Source organism: Gigantopelta aegis, chromosome 9 (genome assembly GCF_016097555.1).
Source record: "Gigantopelta aegis isolate Gae_Host chromosome 9, Gae_host_genome, whole genome shotgun sequence".
Taxonomy (NCBI): Eukaryota; Metazoa; Mollusca; class Gastropoda; order Neomphalida; family Peltospiridae; genus Gigantopelta; species Gigantopelta aegis.
In genome coordinates this window covers 59,170,180-59,185,104 of record NC_054707.1, presented here as the reverse complement: position 1 = coordinate 59,185,104, position 14,925 = coordinate 59,170,180, and the positions used below count along the sequence as shown (strand labels likewise).

The window sequence follows — 14,925 nt, the reverse complement described above, 5'->3', positions numbered from 1 at the left end:
TTGAAATAACTGTATTATGTTGCCGGCTTACTGGGATGGATATTATTACAGAACATTGCGATGCATCTGCAAAAAATCAGGTATGTTTTGTTTCTTCAGTTTGAAGACTAATTCCTGATGTGACACGTTAGGTATTACGTAACCACCAGCTCGCCAGAGGGCGTATTCACTGGGATGGTACAAAATGGCTGCACCCGTTATATATAATAGCCGTCACATTTAAGCGTTTTATTAATTAACTATATGATTATACTTGTTGATATTAAACAATAATGTGCGTTATATATTGTTGAATATACATACCAGGCCAAATGCCTTAATTGTCCCTTCCTTTAAAAAAGCCAATTACCTTCCGTGAGAATGTTGTCATCAACTGAGTCTTGTTTCCCCAGTGTGGTCACCATCTGTTCAACAAATCTTGTCAGTCGCTTGATTTGGTCCTCATCCAGACTGCGGGGCGCAATTTTTCCTACAAATAAACCCCAAATAAAATATACAGGTAAAAGAAAATATTTTATTATTAGAAAATTTATTTATAATTTTCATTATTATTCATACTTACCTAATGCTAGCACAGCGATGGTGGAATGCAGAATTGAAGATGAGGTTGATGATCTACCCATGTGCGGATGTAGTGCTATACATCAGACAAGGAAAAACAATTCTGCATATGAGGTTGTATAGCATTTGGTTATTATGCTAGCATAGTAAGTTGAATAAGACTAAAGAAAGAAATGTTTTATTAAACAACGCACTCAACACATTTTATTTACGGTTATATGGTGTCAAACATATGGTTATAGACCACACAGATTATGAGAGAGGAAACCCGCTGTCACCACTTCATGGGCTACTCTTTTCGATTAGCAGCAAGGGATCTTTTATATGCACCATCCCACAGACAGGGTAGTACATGTCTTTGATTTACCAGTCGTGGTGCACTGACTGGAATGAAAAATAGTCCAATGTGTTCACTGACGGGGATTGATCCCAGACCGACCGCGCTTCGAGCGAGCGCTGTACCACTGGGCTACGTTGAATAAAACAAAAGTCATTCTGAAAACAGCATTTTCACTTCCCCAACTATTATTTCAAAGCTGCAACCATGTCCACACAATTCAGTTTTTGCCAGGAGAAATGAGTGGATCACTCTCACTCACCTCCATATAATACTCATCTGGAATGTTTTAGGAGTGCAGCAAAATTATTACCCTGGTTTTTTTCATACATTGTTACACACAAAAAAAGGCACCCCATGTTTTCAGCATTAAACAGGAAATTTTACATGACCTAGATTAGCAACTATAGCTAAAGATACAGAAGAATCCATGGCTAGATTTACCATTCACCAAATTCACCAACTGCAAATTTTAAGAACTGGCAAATTTTATTTCAATTTGGCGAACATATTTTGTGTAATATTTGATATTTTGTTGGAAAATAACTATAGGTTTTGCATTTTTTAGATAATTTGGCAAAAAAATTTGACCACCCAGAACTAGCCCTAGAATCACACAAATAATAAGAAAAATAATATGGCTAATCTATTCCGAATGGTTAAGTACAATTTTAATACAAAAATATTTAAGATTGCAGCTTTAAAAAGCCAAATAGCCTACTACAACTTTAGATGTTTTGCAGGCATTTAAAAAACCCCACAAACCCACCCACCCAATAATATTTATACTGAAAGAGGAAGATGAAAGTATTAAGGGGGAAAAACGGAAGAAGTGTGTTGTGTTACATTTAAAGAGGTGGTTGGGTTACAATCCATTTTTCACGGCTAGCCTTAAAGGTGCAATATCTCAGTGACAAACACCATGTTTTGCTATTATTAAAATTAATTGATCCCACATATAATCTTTGCACAAATAACTTGGGAATATTGAAATTGTAATGTGCTTGCATCCTGTGTAAACAAAGTCATGTTTAGTAAGATTAGCTCTCTGTCATATTGTAACACATTTTAGAAATTTGGCAAATTCACAAAATATGGCAACTTGAATGTCAAAAGGGTGATAAACAACCATCAAAGGAATATTAAAAGTGTGATAAGCAATCATCAAAGGAATATTAAAAGTGTGATAAGCAATCATCAAAGGAATATTAAAAGTGTGATAAGCAACCATCAAAGCAATATTAAAAGTGTGATAAGCAACCATCAAAGGAATATTAAAAGGGTGATAAGCAACCACCAAAGGAATATTAAAAGGGTGATAAGCAACCACCAAAGGAATATTAAAAGGGTATCTTTAGAATGTCAATTTCAACTAACTTAATTCTGGAAGAACTGTAAGGTAACCTCTTAAAACAGGTGACTGTTTAAAACAAGTCAGTCTCATCTACTACATTAAATGATTGGGAAGAATAGAAATATCGTTGCTAAAAAAGGTGATTATATGACCAGGTTGTTGTAGGCCATATGTAATTTCCTCCTTTTCTCTAGGAAAAAATCAAATAAAGAAAGAAATAATAATTTAAAACCAAAAAAATCACAATGTCATTGTAATTTTGAATAATTGTTTAAAGTACATCTAATAATTAGTTTGTTATGAGTTAATGTGATGACAAAATGGATTTTAAATCGGTTTGCCTGAAATAAAAAAAAGAAACAAAAGAAAAACACCACCATCAATTGTAATGGCCCTTATATCATTGCCTTGACCCACAATTGACAAAAATCAGCGTACAACGGTCTTTACAAACACAAACGATAATTAGTCTCTTAGAAATACTGCCGTGTACTTTGTCATTAGTATTACTTTTATTACATTTGTGGAATAGGTCAGACTGTTGGTGGAAATCACTGCCAACAATGGTTAGTGGCCAAACTAGGAATATGTCATCTGTCAAGTTGTTTGTGTTTGATTTATCGAGTTCCCAAAAACTCATTTAGAAAGAGAAATGAATCATTGTGTTTATCTTACATTCTTTTTTATCTAATCGGTGCAGGATGTCGTTTAGGATTAAAGGCATTCCTGGGATGCTATAGGTTGTGGGATCAATTCCCCTTTGTGGACCAATTGGATTATATTTCCTACTTATTACTACTAGTGGTCCATGGCTAGTTGTTCATCAAAAACTGAACACTTATCTAGAAGGATCACATAAAAGATCACTTGCTGCTAACCAGAAGAACAACCCCCTGTGATGGAAAGAGTTTTTTCTTACCTCTAATACTTTAAACCAAGAATGATAACCTGTCATACATTTGACACTTAAAGTGACACCCTAGTTTTTAAACACTATACAGTGTATTTTGAAGTGACACCCTAGTTTTTAAACACTATACAGTGTATTTTTTTTACTATTAGAGCCCTTTTCAATAATTGAAGATTTCAGACATTACTTATATTTCAATGTTTAGAATATCCATTTCAATACAACTGAAGTGTTTATAATCATCCTGCTGTTTGTAATGCCATGGAATGCATTTTTTTTCTCATAATTCTAAAAATGCACATACCTCTGAGAAGTAAAGGTTATGAAGATGAGCTCTAATTTATTTTTAGAGAGTATTTCCCCATTCAAATGTCACAGACTCTTATTTCACTCAACTGCAACTTTATTCAGATGTGATGCAGGTTTGTAGATTAACAAAACCTAGTGTCTATTCGTTTGTAGGTTTAAACTAATTAAGGTCTGCAGATTAACAAAACCTGGTGTCTATTCGTTTGCAGGTTTAAACTAATTAAGGTCTGCAGATTAACAAAACCTGGTGTCTATTCGTTTGCAGGTTTAAACTAATTAAGGTCTGCAGATTAACAAAACCTGGTGTCTATTCGTTTGCAGGTTTAAACTAATTAAGGTCTGCAGATTAACAAAACCTAGTGTCTATTCGTTTGCAGGTTTAAACTAATTAAGGTCTGCAGATTAACAAAACCTAGTGTCTATTCGTTTGCAGGTTTAAACTAATTAAGGCTTGTAGATTAACAAAACCTAGTGTCTATTCGTTTGCAGGTTTAAACTAATTAAGGCTTGTAGATTAACAAAACCTAGTGTCTATTCGTTTGCAGGTTTAAACTAATTAAGGCTTGTAGATTAACAAAACCTAGTGTCTATTCGTTTGCAGGTTTAAACTAATTAAGGTCTGCAGATTAACAAAACCTAGTGTCTATTCGTTTGCAGGTTTAAACTAATTAAGGTCTGCAGATTAACAAAACCTAGTGTCTATTCGTTTGCAGGTTTAAACTAATTAAGGTCTGCAGCTTTAATAGTTACTAGGGCAGGGCATAGCCCAGTGGTTAAAAGCGCTCGCTTGATGCACGGTCGTTTCGAATCAATTCCCGCCGGGGGGCATATTGGGCTATTTCTCACCCTATCCAATGCACCACGATTGGTATATCAAAGGCCGTGGTATGTGCTATCATGTCTGTGGGATGGTGCATATAAAAGATCCATTGCTACTAATGAAAAAAGGTAGCTGGTTTCCTCTCTAAGACTATATGTCAAAATTATTAAATGTTTGACATTCAACAGCCAATGATTAACAAATCAATGTGCTCTAGTGGTGTTTGTTGAACAACTTTAATAGTTGCTTTAAGTTTCATCAATGATTGTGATGCCAAGCATCTATTGGTCACTTGTAGTTTGCTTTAAAATAACATTACTGTTAAAAAAAAGAGAAGCTTTTGCTGTCAATGAAAATGATTGGCTTTTAAAGAGTTTTTCTATGTGTGAAGACAAAACCATATTATTATTAATAATTATTGTATTTTTTTTTACAACATTCATGCATTCTTTTATAGAACTCTTATTCTCCATCACAAATTATTAGAATTTTCGACATTTCGTACAATATTTTAAGTTAAAAAGAAGATAATTCCATGAAATTAATAAAACATATAAATGAATTATATTGCTCAGTGCCCCATGGGATATTCATCAATGAATGAAATTAATTTCATTAGAATAAGCATCGAATTTCTCAATACTGTTTTTATTTTGCACATTAAATCAATAATTCACTGGCACCGTTCACACACTTCATCAATCCTGTAGGCTGGCTATCCCTTGGGCCAGATTTAAGAAACACAAATTGAATTTATATCATATCTCAACAAAAACTAACATTTTCTCTTAATGATATCCTCAAATGAACATTCGAAATTAGCCAGTTTAGGTCATATGAATTTAATTGGTAGTTTCTCACTATTTGTCTTTCCCCTTTAGGGCAAAGGAATGTAATTTTATTATCTATTTTCCAAATTGGGATAAAATAATGAACTACCATGTATCAAAGGTAAATAATATTTTAGAAACTAAAGATAATGATACTTGTTTTGATACAAAAACTGGTTACACCCAACCCCTGCAACATATATAAGTGTCAAAAATGGATAAAACCATAAGAAAATAAAAATATGATTATTGTTTTAAATGGTACAGGACTCGAAAAAGGAAGTAAAATATGGCCTGCTGTTATTTTTAAATGAAATACGACCAGTGAAGAAACAACTATGGCCTGCTGGAAACAAGACAGCATAGGATGAGTGGAGGGTTTGAGATAGTGTGTGGAGAACATTATAGAATTAATACAGAATCTCGAGCTCAGTTTCAGCTAAATAACTGGCCTCGGTGGTTAAGCCATTAATAAGGTTGGTAGGTACAGGGTTCGCAGCCCAGTACTGGCTCCAACTCAGAGCAAGTTCTTACGGGCTCAATGGGTAGGTGTAAGGCTACTACACCTTCTCTCTCACTAACCACTAACCAACTAACCACTAACCCACTGTCCTGGACAGACAGCCCAGATAGCTGAGGTGTGCTTGAAGCACAAAAATAAGTTGAAATGAAATCAGCTAAATAAAAGATGAGATCATCGTACATACATTTGTCTCCTGAAGAATGATCTGCAATTTTTTGGTAATTTTAGCTGGTGAATTTTTATTTCACCTGCTAGGTCTAAAATAACTTACTGCTTTTCACAGGCCGCCATTTCGAGCCCTGTTGTAACAATTCATCATGCCACTACCAAGTGAGCCAATAAGTACAAGGAAGCCACTAATCTGAACTCCAGAAATCCAGAAGGCCTGGCCATCTTGAGGACAGCTGAATGACAAAAAATTAATTTCCACTTGCTGAAATTATTCATTAAGCTGGATTAATCAGCTTACATATTCTGATATCCAGTTTCTCAATCTGGAAAGTAATCATTAAAAACAGAGTGTGAGAAATATAAGGGTAGTTTGGATTTCAGACAAAAGATAAGGTTAACCTTTTTGTCTTTTAAATATATCCATTATCATGCCAGCTAGTACATGCAGTCTTTCCACTCTAGCGCTCGCTTGATACGCGGTCGGTTTGGGATCATCGGTGGACTGGTATATCAAAGGTCGTGGTATGTGCCATTCTGTCTGTGGGATGGTGCATATAAAAGATCCCTTGTTACTAATGGAAAAAATGTAGCGGGTTTCCTCTCTATGACTGTGTCAAAATGACCATATGTATGACATTCAATAGCCGATGATTAATAAATCAATGTGCTCTAGTGGTGTCATTAAACAAACAAACTTTTTCTTTCCACTCTGGACCAAGTCAAACAGAGTATGAGAAATACGTGTTGTTTGATTGTAGACCAAAAAAAAAAATGGCCTAAAAAAACCTAAAACTTTTGTGTTCAACTTATATCCATTATCATGCCAACTAGCATGTGCCTAGTACATGCAGTCATTCCACCCATGACCAAGTCACTGGTCATACCTGAAGCATGTGGGCATGATAAAACTGTTTGGACTTGGGACATGCTGTCAACTGTGTGAGTAAGAAATGTTCACTATTAGAGTCATCAGGCAATACTCTTAATTATTTTATGTCTTGTGGGTACGTTTCAATTATTTTTCAATTCATGGATCCTATATACAGTTAAGACTAATTTTGTGGATCAACTATTTAATGACAATATAGTAAACTGAATAGAGTAAAACCACAAGTATGTTTTGAGATAAATCAATTTGATTTATTTTCAGGTAATATTCAGCTATTTTACAGGTCAACTATGGGAAGTTTAATTAAAGAGCAGGCCTTGGAGAATTGAAATTATACTCCATGCTAAAAAACATATCAAGTAACCCTTTTTACCATGCAAAACTTTTTATGGCCATGAAAATGATGCCCTAAATTTAATGCTAAAAAAAGAGGGTTAAGTAAATGCCAACTTGTCTGCAAAACAGTGAAAAACCCCAATTAAACAATTTTCAATGGCTCTTCCTATAATAAGAATAGCTGAGATGCAAGCTAAATGTGCTGTATCAAGAACTTGCCCTGTAGTGGGGGCAGGACATAGCCTAGTGGGAGGGTGGGACGTAGCCTAGTGGGAGAGTGGAACTTAGCCTAGTGGGAGGGTGGGACGTAGCCTAGAGGGAGGGCAGGATGTAGCCTAGAGGGAGGGCGGGACATAGCTAGTGGGAGGGTGGGACATAGTCTAGTGGGAGGGGCGGGACATAGCCTAGTGGGAGGGTGGGACGTAGCCTAGAGGGAGGGCGGGACATAGCTAGTGGGAGGGTGGGACATAGCCTAGTGGGAGGGTGGGACAGTCTAGTGGGAGGGGCGGGACATAGCCTAGTGGGAGGGCGGAACGTAGCCTAGTGGGAGGGCGGGAAGTAGCCTAGTGGGAGGGCGGGACGTAGCCTAGAGGGAGGGCGGGACATAGCTAGAGGGAGGGTGGGACATAGCCTAGTGGGAGGGTGGGACATAGCCTAGTGGGAGGGTGGGACATAGCCTAGTGGGAGGGTGGGGCCTATAGGGAGGGCGGGACGTGGGAGGGTGGGACATAGCCTAGTGGGAGGGTGGGACGTAGCCTAGAGGGAGGGCGGGACATAGCTAGTGGGAGGGTGGGACATAGCCTAGTGGGAGGGTGGGACGTAGCCTAGAGGGGTGGGACATATTTAGGGACATAGCTAGTGGGAGGGTGGGACATAGCCTAGTGGGAGGGGGCGGGACATAGCCTAGTGGGAGGGGCGGGACATAGCCTAGTGGGACGGTGGGACATAGCCTAGTGGGAGGGGTGGGACATATCCTAGTGGGAGGGCGGAACGTAGCCTAGTGGGAGGGCGGGACGTAGCCTAGTGGGAGGGCGGGACGTAGCCTAGTGGGAGGGCGGGTTTCCTCTCTAATTACCTCTGCAGGCCATAACCATATGTCCAATGCCATATAACTGTAATTAAAATGTTTTGAGTGTGTCGTTAAATAATTAAATTTCTGTTACATTCATTACAATTTAACATCATCTCCTTAATCCAGGTGTAGCAATGCAAGTTTGTTTATTTCTTAATGAACGTAAAAAATTACATTGTCAGGGAACATCATATAGGATCATCATCACTTTGCCGATTCACAGAGTTTGCGATGATTGTTTTTGTTCATACCCTGATGGAACGTAAAAGAAATAAGAGACAATCGTTAAATGACACGTTGCTTACCCTGTAGGAGGTCCTCGAGAGTCCTCTCATCTGGTGGGGACAGGGACAGGTAGCCGTCGGGCAACTCTATCAACTCATCTCTCACTTCAGCTGAAAATCAAAAACATTCAAACTCATTAATCAAATTAATGATAAATAAATAAATAAAAACAAATAAATAATTAACTAATAAAAGGACAGACAAAATAAATAGCCTTTGTTACACCAGTTGTGCAGCACTGGCTGAAATGAGAAATGGCCAAATGGAGATTAATCATACGTCCTGCCCTCCCACTAGGCTACGTCCCGCCCTCCCACTAGGCTACGTCTCGCCCTCAGACTAGGCTACGTCCCGCCCTCCCACTAGGCTACATCCCACCTTCCGACTAGGCTACGTCCCGCCTCCCACTAGGCTACGTCCCGCCCTCCCACTAGGCTACATCCCACCCTCCCACTTAGCTACGTCCTGCCCCCACTAGGCTACATCCTGCCCCCACTAGGCTACATCCTGCCCCCACTAGGCTACATCCTGCCCCCACTAGGCTACGTCCTGCCCCCACTACAGGGCAAGTTCTTGATACAGCACATTTAACTTGCATCTCAGCTATTCTTATTATAGAAAGAGCCCCTGAAAATTGTTTGCCTTGAACTTAACGTTTTTCAGAGGTAGACCACTGGGATACTAGGTTATAAAATCTGGTAGTCCTCAGGAAAAATTGGTAGCCCATAATTTAATAAATTTAAAAAAAAAGAGAAAAAAGCAAATTCATTTACTTTTATTTAAACATGTTGTTCTAGGTGGGGTTTTTAATGTGTTTAAACATCTTGTTGATTGCAGAGTAACTGGATGTGCAAAACAAATCTAGTAGCCCGGCGAAACTACTGAGTTTTGACATCTGATAGCCCGAGCAACAAATGGATAGCTAAAACATCCCGGGCTACTGCTAAGGTCGAGTCCTGAGACAGACAGATGAACTCTTTGTTAGAATGGTTAAAGTTTGTTTTATTTAATGACACCACTAGAGCACACTGATTTATTAATCATCAGCTATTGCATGTCAATCATTTGGTAATTTCAACATAGAGTCTTAGAGAATAAACCCGTTACATTTATCCATTAGTAGGAAGGGACCTTTTATATGAACCATCCCAGACATAATAGCACATATCACGTGGTGCACTGACTGGAACAAGAAATAGCCCAATGATCCCACTGAAGGGGATCAATCCCAAACTGACCGCACATCAGGCGGGCACTTTACCACTGGGCTACGTCCCATCCGTTGGGATGGATGGATGGATGGATGAATGGATGGATGGATGGATGGAAGGACGTAATACTTCACACAGCCAAGCCATGTTAGAAAATAACCCACTGGAATAGCAATGGTTAATCCGTGTAGTTACTAGAAAAATCAGGCTAGGATGAAAAAACAGTCTACTAGAGAGATACTTTCTAGCAGGATTGATCTCAGGATGTCTAGCACTGAAGGCAGATGGCTCCTTAAAATACTAACATTTACTGTAGGTCTAAAATAATATGTGAAAATTATCATACGTCTGAAATAATATATGAATGACATGTCATAATTAAATTACTTACATTTATTATAGGTCTAAAATAATGTATGAATGACATACATCATGATTCAAGGTTGATCACGATTTATTATCACAGATGTGAAATAACATGTGAATGACATGTTGTGGACATTGCCGGTCCCAACATGGTGGAAGGAAGGAAATGGTTTATTTAACAACGCACTCAACACATTTGTTTACGGTATATGGCGTCGGACATATAGTTAAGGACCAGACAGATATTGAGGGACGAAACCCTCTGTCGCCACTTCATGGGCTACTCTTTTCGATTAGCAGCAAGGGATCTTTTATATGCACCATCCCATAGACAGGACAGCACATACCATGGCCTTTGATGTACCAGTCGTGGTGCACTAGCTGGAGTGACTACATGGTGGTGACCGTACCTGGTGGTGCTGCATCTATCTTCTCATCCTTCTTCACGGTCATGTCGATACTGTCAAGAAGCTGGTCACTTGGGCCACTAAGAGCTGTAATTTGTCACGAGAAACAAGGTGAAATGGAAATGTAATTTGGCCGAGAAAGCAAAGATGGATAAAACTGTGGTAATTTACTTCAATTAGAGGATGCTGCCTCTATCTTTTAGACTATTTTCTCTGAATATTGCAGAATTATTTCAATCTCGTTTTTATCTCATAAGAGCGCAGTACCCAGAGGGACCTTTGCCTCTTTAAATTACCCAGTGATGAGAAGTGCATTCAGAGAATTTTCAGCTATATTATACACCGTAAATGGCTGAACATTACATGACTGGGCCTGTCAATGGAGGCCATTAGATCAATAACTCTCAGACAGACCATTTTAAAAATATTTCAAAGCTTTGCAGAAAAATATCACTTATCCCCTCATTTATTAAGTGCATTATATCCAAGATCTTAAAATTAAAATTTAATGGCTCAAGTACAAAATTAATCACAGTGCTCAAAATGAAACTATAATTTATAATACAATACAATAAACAAGTATAAAAATAGCATATTTCTAGAATTAACTTTATTGTTAATGAAGTAGAATTAAAAAAAAAGGTAATTACATGTAGTTTTTAAAATGAAAGCCAGATATAGCCAAGCTTGCAAAAACCAAAACAGTGATTTGTTATCTCAAGACTTAGATCTTGCATGTTGAGAAAGTCGAGCACTTGCAGTTACTCAATTATTATTAAATACATTTCAGAGCCTTAGCTACTATTTTTTGTGTGAGGGAAGAAGGAAATGTTTTATTTAATGACACACTCAACACATTTTATTTATGGTTATATGGCGTCAGACATATGGTTAAGGACCACACAGATATTGAGAGAGGAAACCCGCTATCGCCACTTCATGGGCTACCCTTTTCGATTAGTAGCAAGAGATCTTTTATATGCATCATCCCACAGACAGGGTAGTACATACCACAACTTTTGTTATACCAGTCGTGGTGCACTGGCTGGAACGAGAAATAGCCCAATGGGGCTACCAATAGGGATCGATCCCAGACAGACCGTGTATCGAGTGAGCGCTTTACCACTGGGCTATGTCCCGCTCTTTGCGTGTGGGGGGGGGGAGAGGATTCTTGGAATGAATTAACATAGGAGACGCAAGACCCTAGGAGGTCCGGGGGCATTACCCCCCCCCCCCCCCTTCGGAAATTTTGAAATATATAAGATCTGAAATACATTTTGCAACCATTATATATTTAAAAACGTTTTTAAGATTTTCTTTAAGTTACGAAACTGCATTTGATTGGAAAGAACAAGATAAAAAACCCAGTCAAACTGTTCACAAATGCTCGCCTTCCAGAACATGCTAAAGGTTATATATTCTTCTATTTCCTATTTAACTTGCACATCTTAGTGATAAAATGTTCCTTATTTCCCATTTCTAATCTTTTGTAGACAAATCTTTTACCACAAATCATGGAATATAGAGCTTATATTTTTACTGACTGTATTAATTCTAGCAAGAAAAGTATCAGTTTGATGTATCATGTATTGTGAAAACTACTTTTAATAAACTGAGTTTGCTAAACATGATAATCTTCCCTGATCCATGTTGATAAGGAGTGATTAATTGTGGATATGTCAATATTTTTTCCATAAAAACCTTCAGCTGAATAATTTCTGTAGTGCACATGGTATTCTTTTCTGATGTATTGATAATATATGTACTTTAATTCAGTACACTAATCTCAGGAATCAACAGTCTTTGAAATCCACAAACAATAGGGACATTTGTGACCTTGTAGTCAAAAGAACGTTTTTAATTATTAAAAGTGCATATTGCTTATATTACCTTTTTATTTGCTTCAAATATTACAAATCTTAACCTTGCGCTGGTAGCAATTTATATTTAGTAATTAATATTTATAACAAAAAAAAAACGAACTAGAAATAAGAAGAATTTATGTCTCGATATTTGTTTTAAAAAGATGATTTTTAATAGAAAGTACATGTAATTGGTTGCCTTCTTCTAACAATGCATAGACATAATTTAACATTTTATAGTAATGGTAAACATTTAATTAGAAAAAGACCTGTAATAGCTAGGCAAGGAATGTATCACTTCAGTGGTTAATTTTATTTTAAAGCATAGAGTTTGTACATCAGAAATTAAATCTCAATCACCAACTAACCTTCATCATCATTAGACACAGAATTAGACGACATCTGTGAGCGAAGGAAGTCCTCAACCTCGGAGTCATCAACTGGATACATCTGGTCAATGTACCGGTCACTGTTCTGGTCAGTGTACCGGCCACTGTTCTGGTCAGTGTACCGGCCACTGTTTTGGTCATCGTTCTGAACTAGAATGGAGTTCTTCTCATCCATCAGTTGGGAGTCTATGGGTGGCTGGTCATCAAACTTCTGCAGAGATGAGAGTTGCTCTATCGTGTTCACGTAACTTCTGATGCGACTGTCGTACTGGGAGCTGTCATCTGGGACAGGGACATCAGCATCAGATCGGGGCGAATTAAAGGGGCTGAGGTAGTTGAGGGAGTTCTCATCAGTGAGGAATGGGTCTCGTTTGAACTGACCTTTCGACTGGTCGAAGTACTTGTGAATCTGGACAAACTCATCCCGCTTGTTGGAGTTGGTCTGCAGACCATCCTCCAAACCAAGGCCTAAATCATCCATGCTTTTCTTCAGCACAGGACTGGAATAGCCGTCGTCATCGCCTTGGTAAGCAAGCAGCTTTTGTAATACTGACGAAATTTCATCTTTCACATCGTTAGAATAATCATCAGACAATGACAGGAGGGCATCTTCACAGGAGTTTGGGTTGAAGGAGTTTTTGAAAGCGAAAGCGACGAGGGTGTTCTGGAGAACACACTGCGTGAGGGCATCCTTCCAGGTGAGGCCTCTCTGGATGAGGATCACAATCTGAGCCTGTAGCTGATCCAGCTCCTGGCTTGAAAGGTGGAAGTTGAATTCATTCTCACCATCAGCTTGGTCTCTACCATTACGTTGATTGTTCTTACAAAAGCCAAAAAGTTGATCTGAAAAAGACAAATGGTTTCAATAAGGCATCAAATCTAAATTAAAACATGACCACTGCGAGATATACATGTATGCCATTCTGCCTGGAAAAGATAAAGTTTGTTTTGTTTAATGACACCACAAGAAAAAGTTTCTTTGTTTTGTTTAATAACATCACTAGAGCACATTGATTTACTAGTCATCGGCTATTGGAGATCAAACATTTGTTAATTTTTACTATCAGTCTTAGGAGGAAACAAGTAACTTTTTTCCATTAGTAACAAGGGATATTTTATATGCACCATCCTACAGGCAGGCTAGCACATATCATGACCTTTGATATGGTTTAAACCATGATCACTGCAAGATGTACTATATACCATTGTTTAAATAGCAAGTAAAAAGAGAGATGCTCTGCTAAGAAAAAAATATGGCCTCTGAGATGCATTTTAGATAATTATGAAATTAAAATGTAACAGAATCATGAGCTAAATAGCAAATGAGAGAACTGTACATGTATACATCTCTCTCTCTCTCATTCTCTCTGTCTCGTTCTCTCTCCCGTTCTCTCTCTCATTTTCTTGCTCTTTCTTATTATCTCTCTCTCTCTCATTATCTCTCGTTCTCTCTCCCGTTCTCTCTCTCTCGTTCTCTCTCTCTCTCGTTCTCTCTCTCGTTCTCTCTCCCATTCTCTCTCTCCTGTTCTCTCGTCCGTTCTCTCTCTCTCTCTTGCTCTCTCTTATTATCTCTCTCTCATTCTCTCTTCCTCTCTCTCTCTTCCTCTCTCTCTTAAAAAACTACCTGTAAATTTTTGTGGTTTTAGCAATTGAATTTTATTTCACCTGATGGGTTTTAAAAAGGAATTGCTTTTTGCAATTCACAGGCCTCCATTCTGCCTGGCATGAACTTCAATGTGTATCTATGAAACATAACATGACTTTTTTGTTTCAGCCAAGTGTGATCAATGTCATTTCATTGTTCTCATAATTATATTTTTATTATGACTAGACCAGGAGCATAGAGAGTAGGATTTCCTTTCTTTCCACCAGAACATGAAGGTACAAAAAACACCCTTTAAAAAAAACCCTAAACAAAACATCCATTTCAATCCATTTTACTTGATATAGAAGTTTAATGTAAACTATAAAATAAGAAACTCTAGGACTCCTTACAGAATAAAATAGCTACATGTATTGTGATGTATTGGAAGTTTTATGACTGTTTAATTAATTAAATGATAAACATGATAATTAATAAGCCTGTCAAACATGTATGTACATGTACATCTAAGCATAACTTTTCTTTTTAATCCATTTTTGAAATACATTTTTTTTTATCTCAATTGTTATGGCAAGATAAAAGACACATGTAAACAAAAAGAAGAAAAAAGAATGAATTTACACACACAGAAAACATTTTGATCAAAATTCTGATTAGGTACAATAGCTGATAAATTAAAAACTGATTACA

At 37.6% G+C, this 14,925-nt stretch overlaps 1 protein-coding gene across 1 annotated transcript in view; it reads right to left on the bottom strand.

The window, feature by feature from the left end:
• LOC121382339 (receptor-type tyrosine-protein phosphatase N2-like) overlaps nt 1–14,925 on the bottom strand; it is a 300,736-nt gene that overhangs the window by 155,210 nt on the left and 130,601 nt on the right. Inside the window, exons 3-6 of the mRNA XM_041511925.1 lie at nt 12,612–13,475; nt 10,385–10,468; nt 8,418–8,507; nt 350–469 (exon numbers count right to left, since the gene is read on the bottom strand). Of these exons, the coding sequence (XP_041367859.1) occupies nt 350–469; nt 8,418–8,507; nt 10,385–10,468; nt 12,612–13,475 (1,158 nt within the window). The remainder of the gene's footprint in view (nt 1–349; nt 470–8,417; nt 8,508–10,384; nt 10,469–12,611; nt 13,476–14,925) is intronic.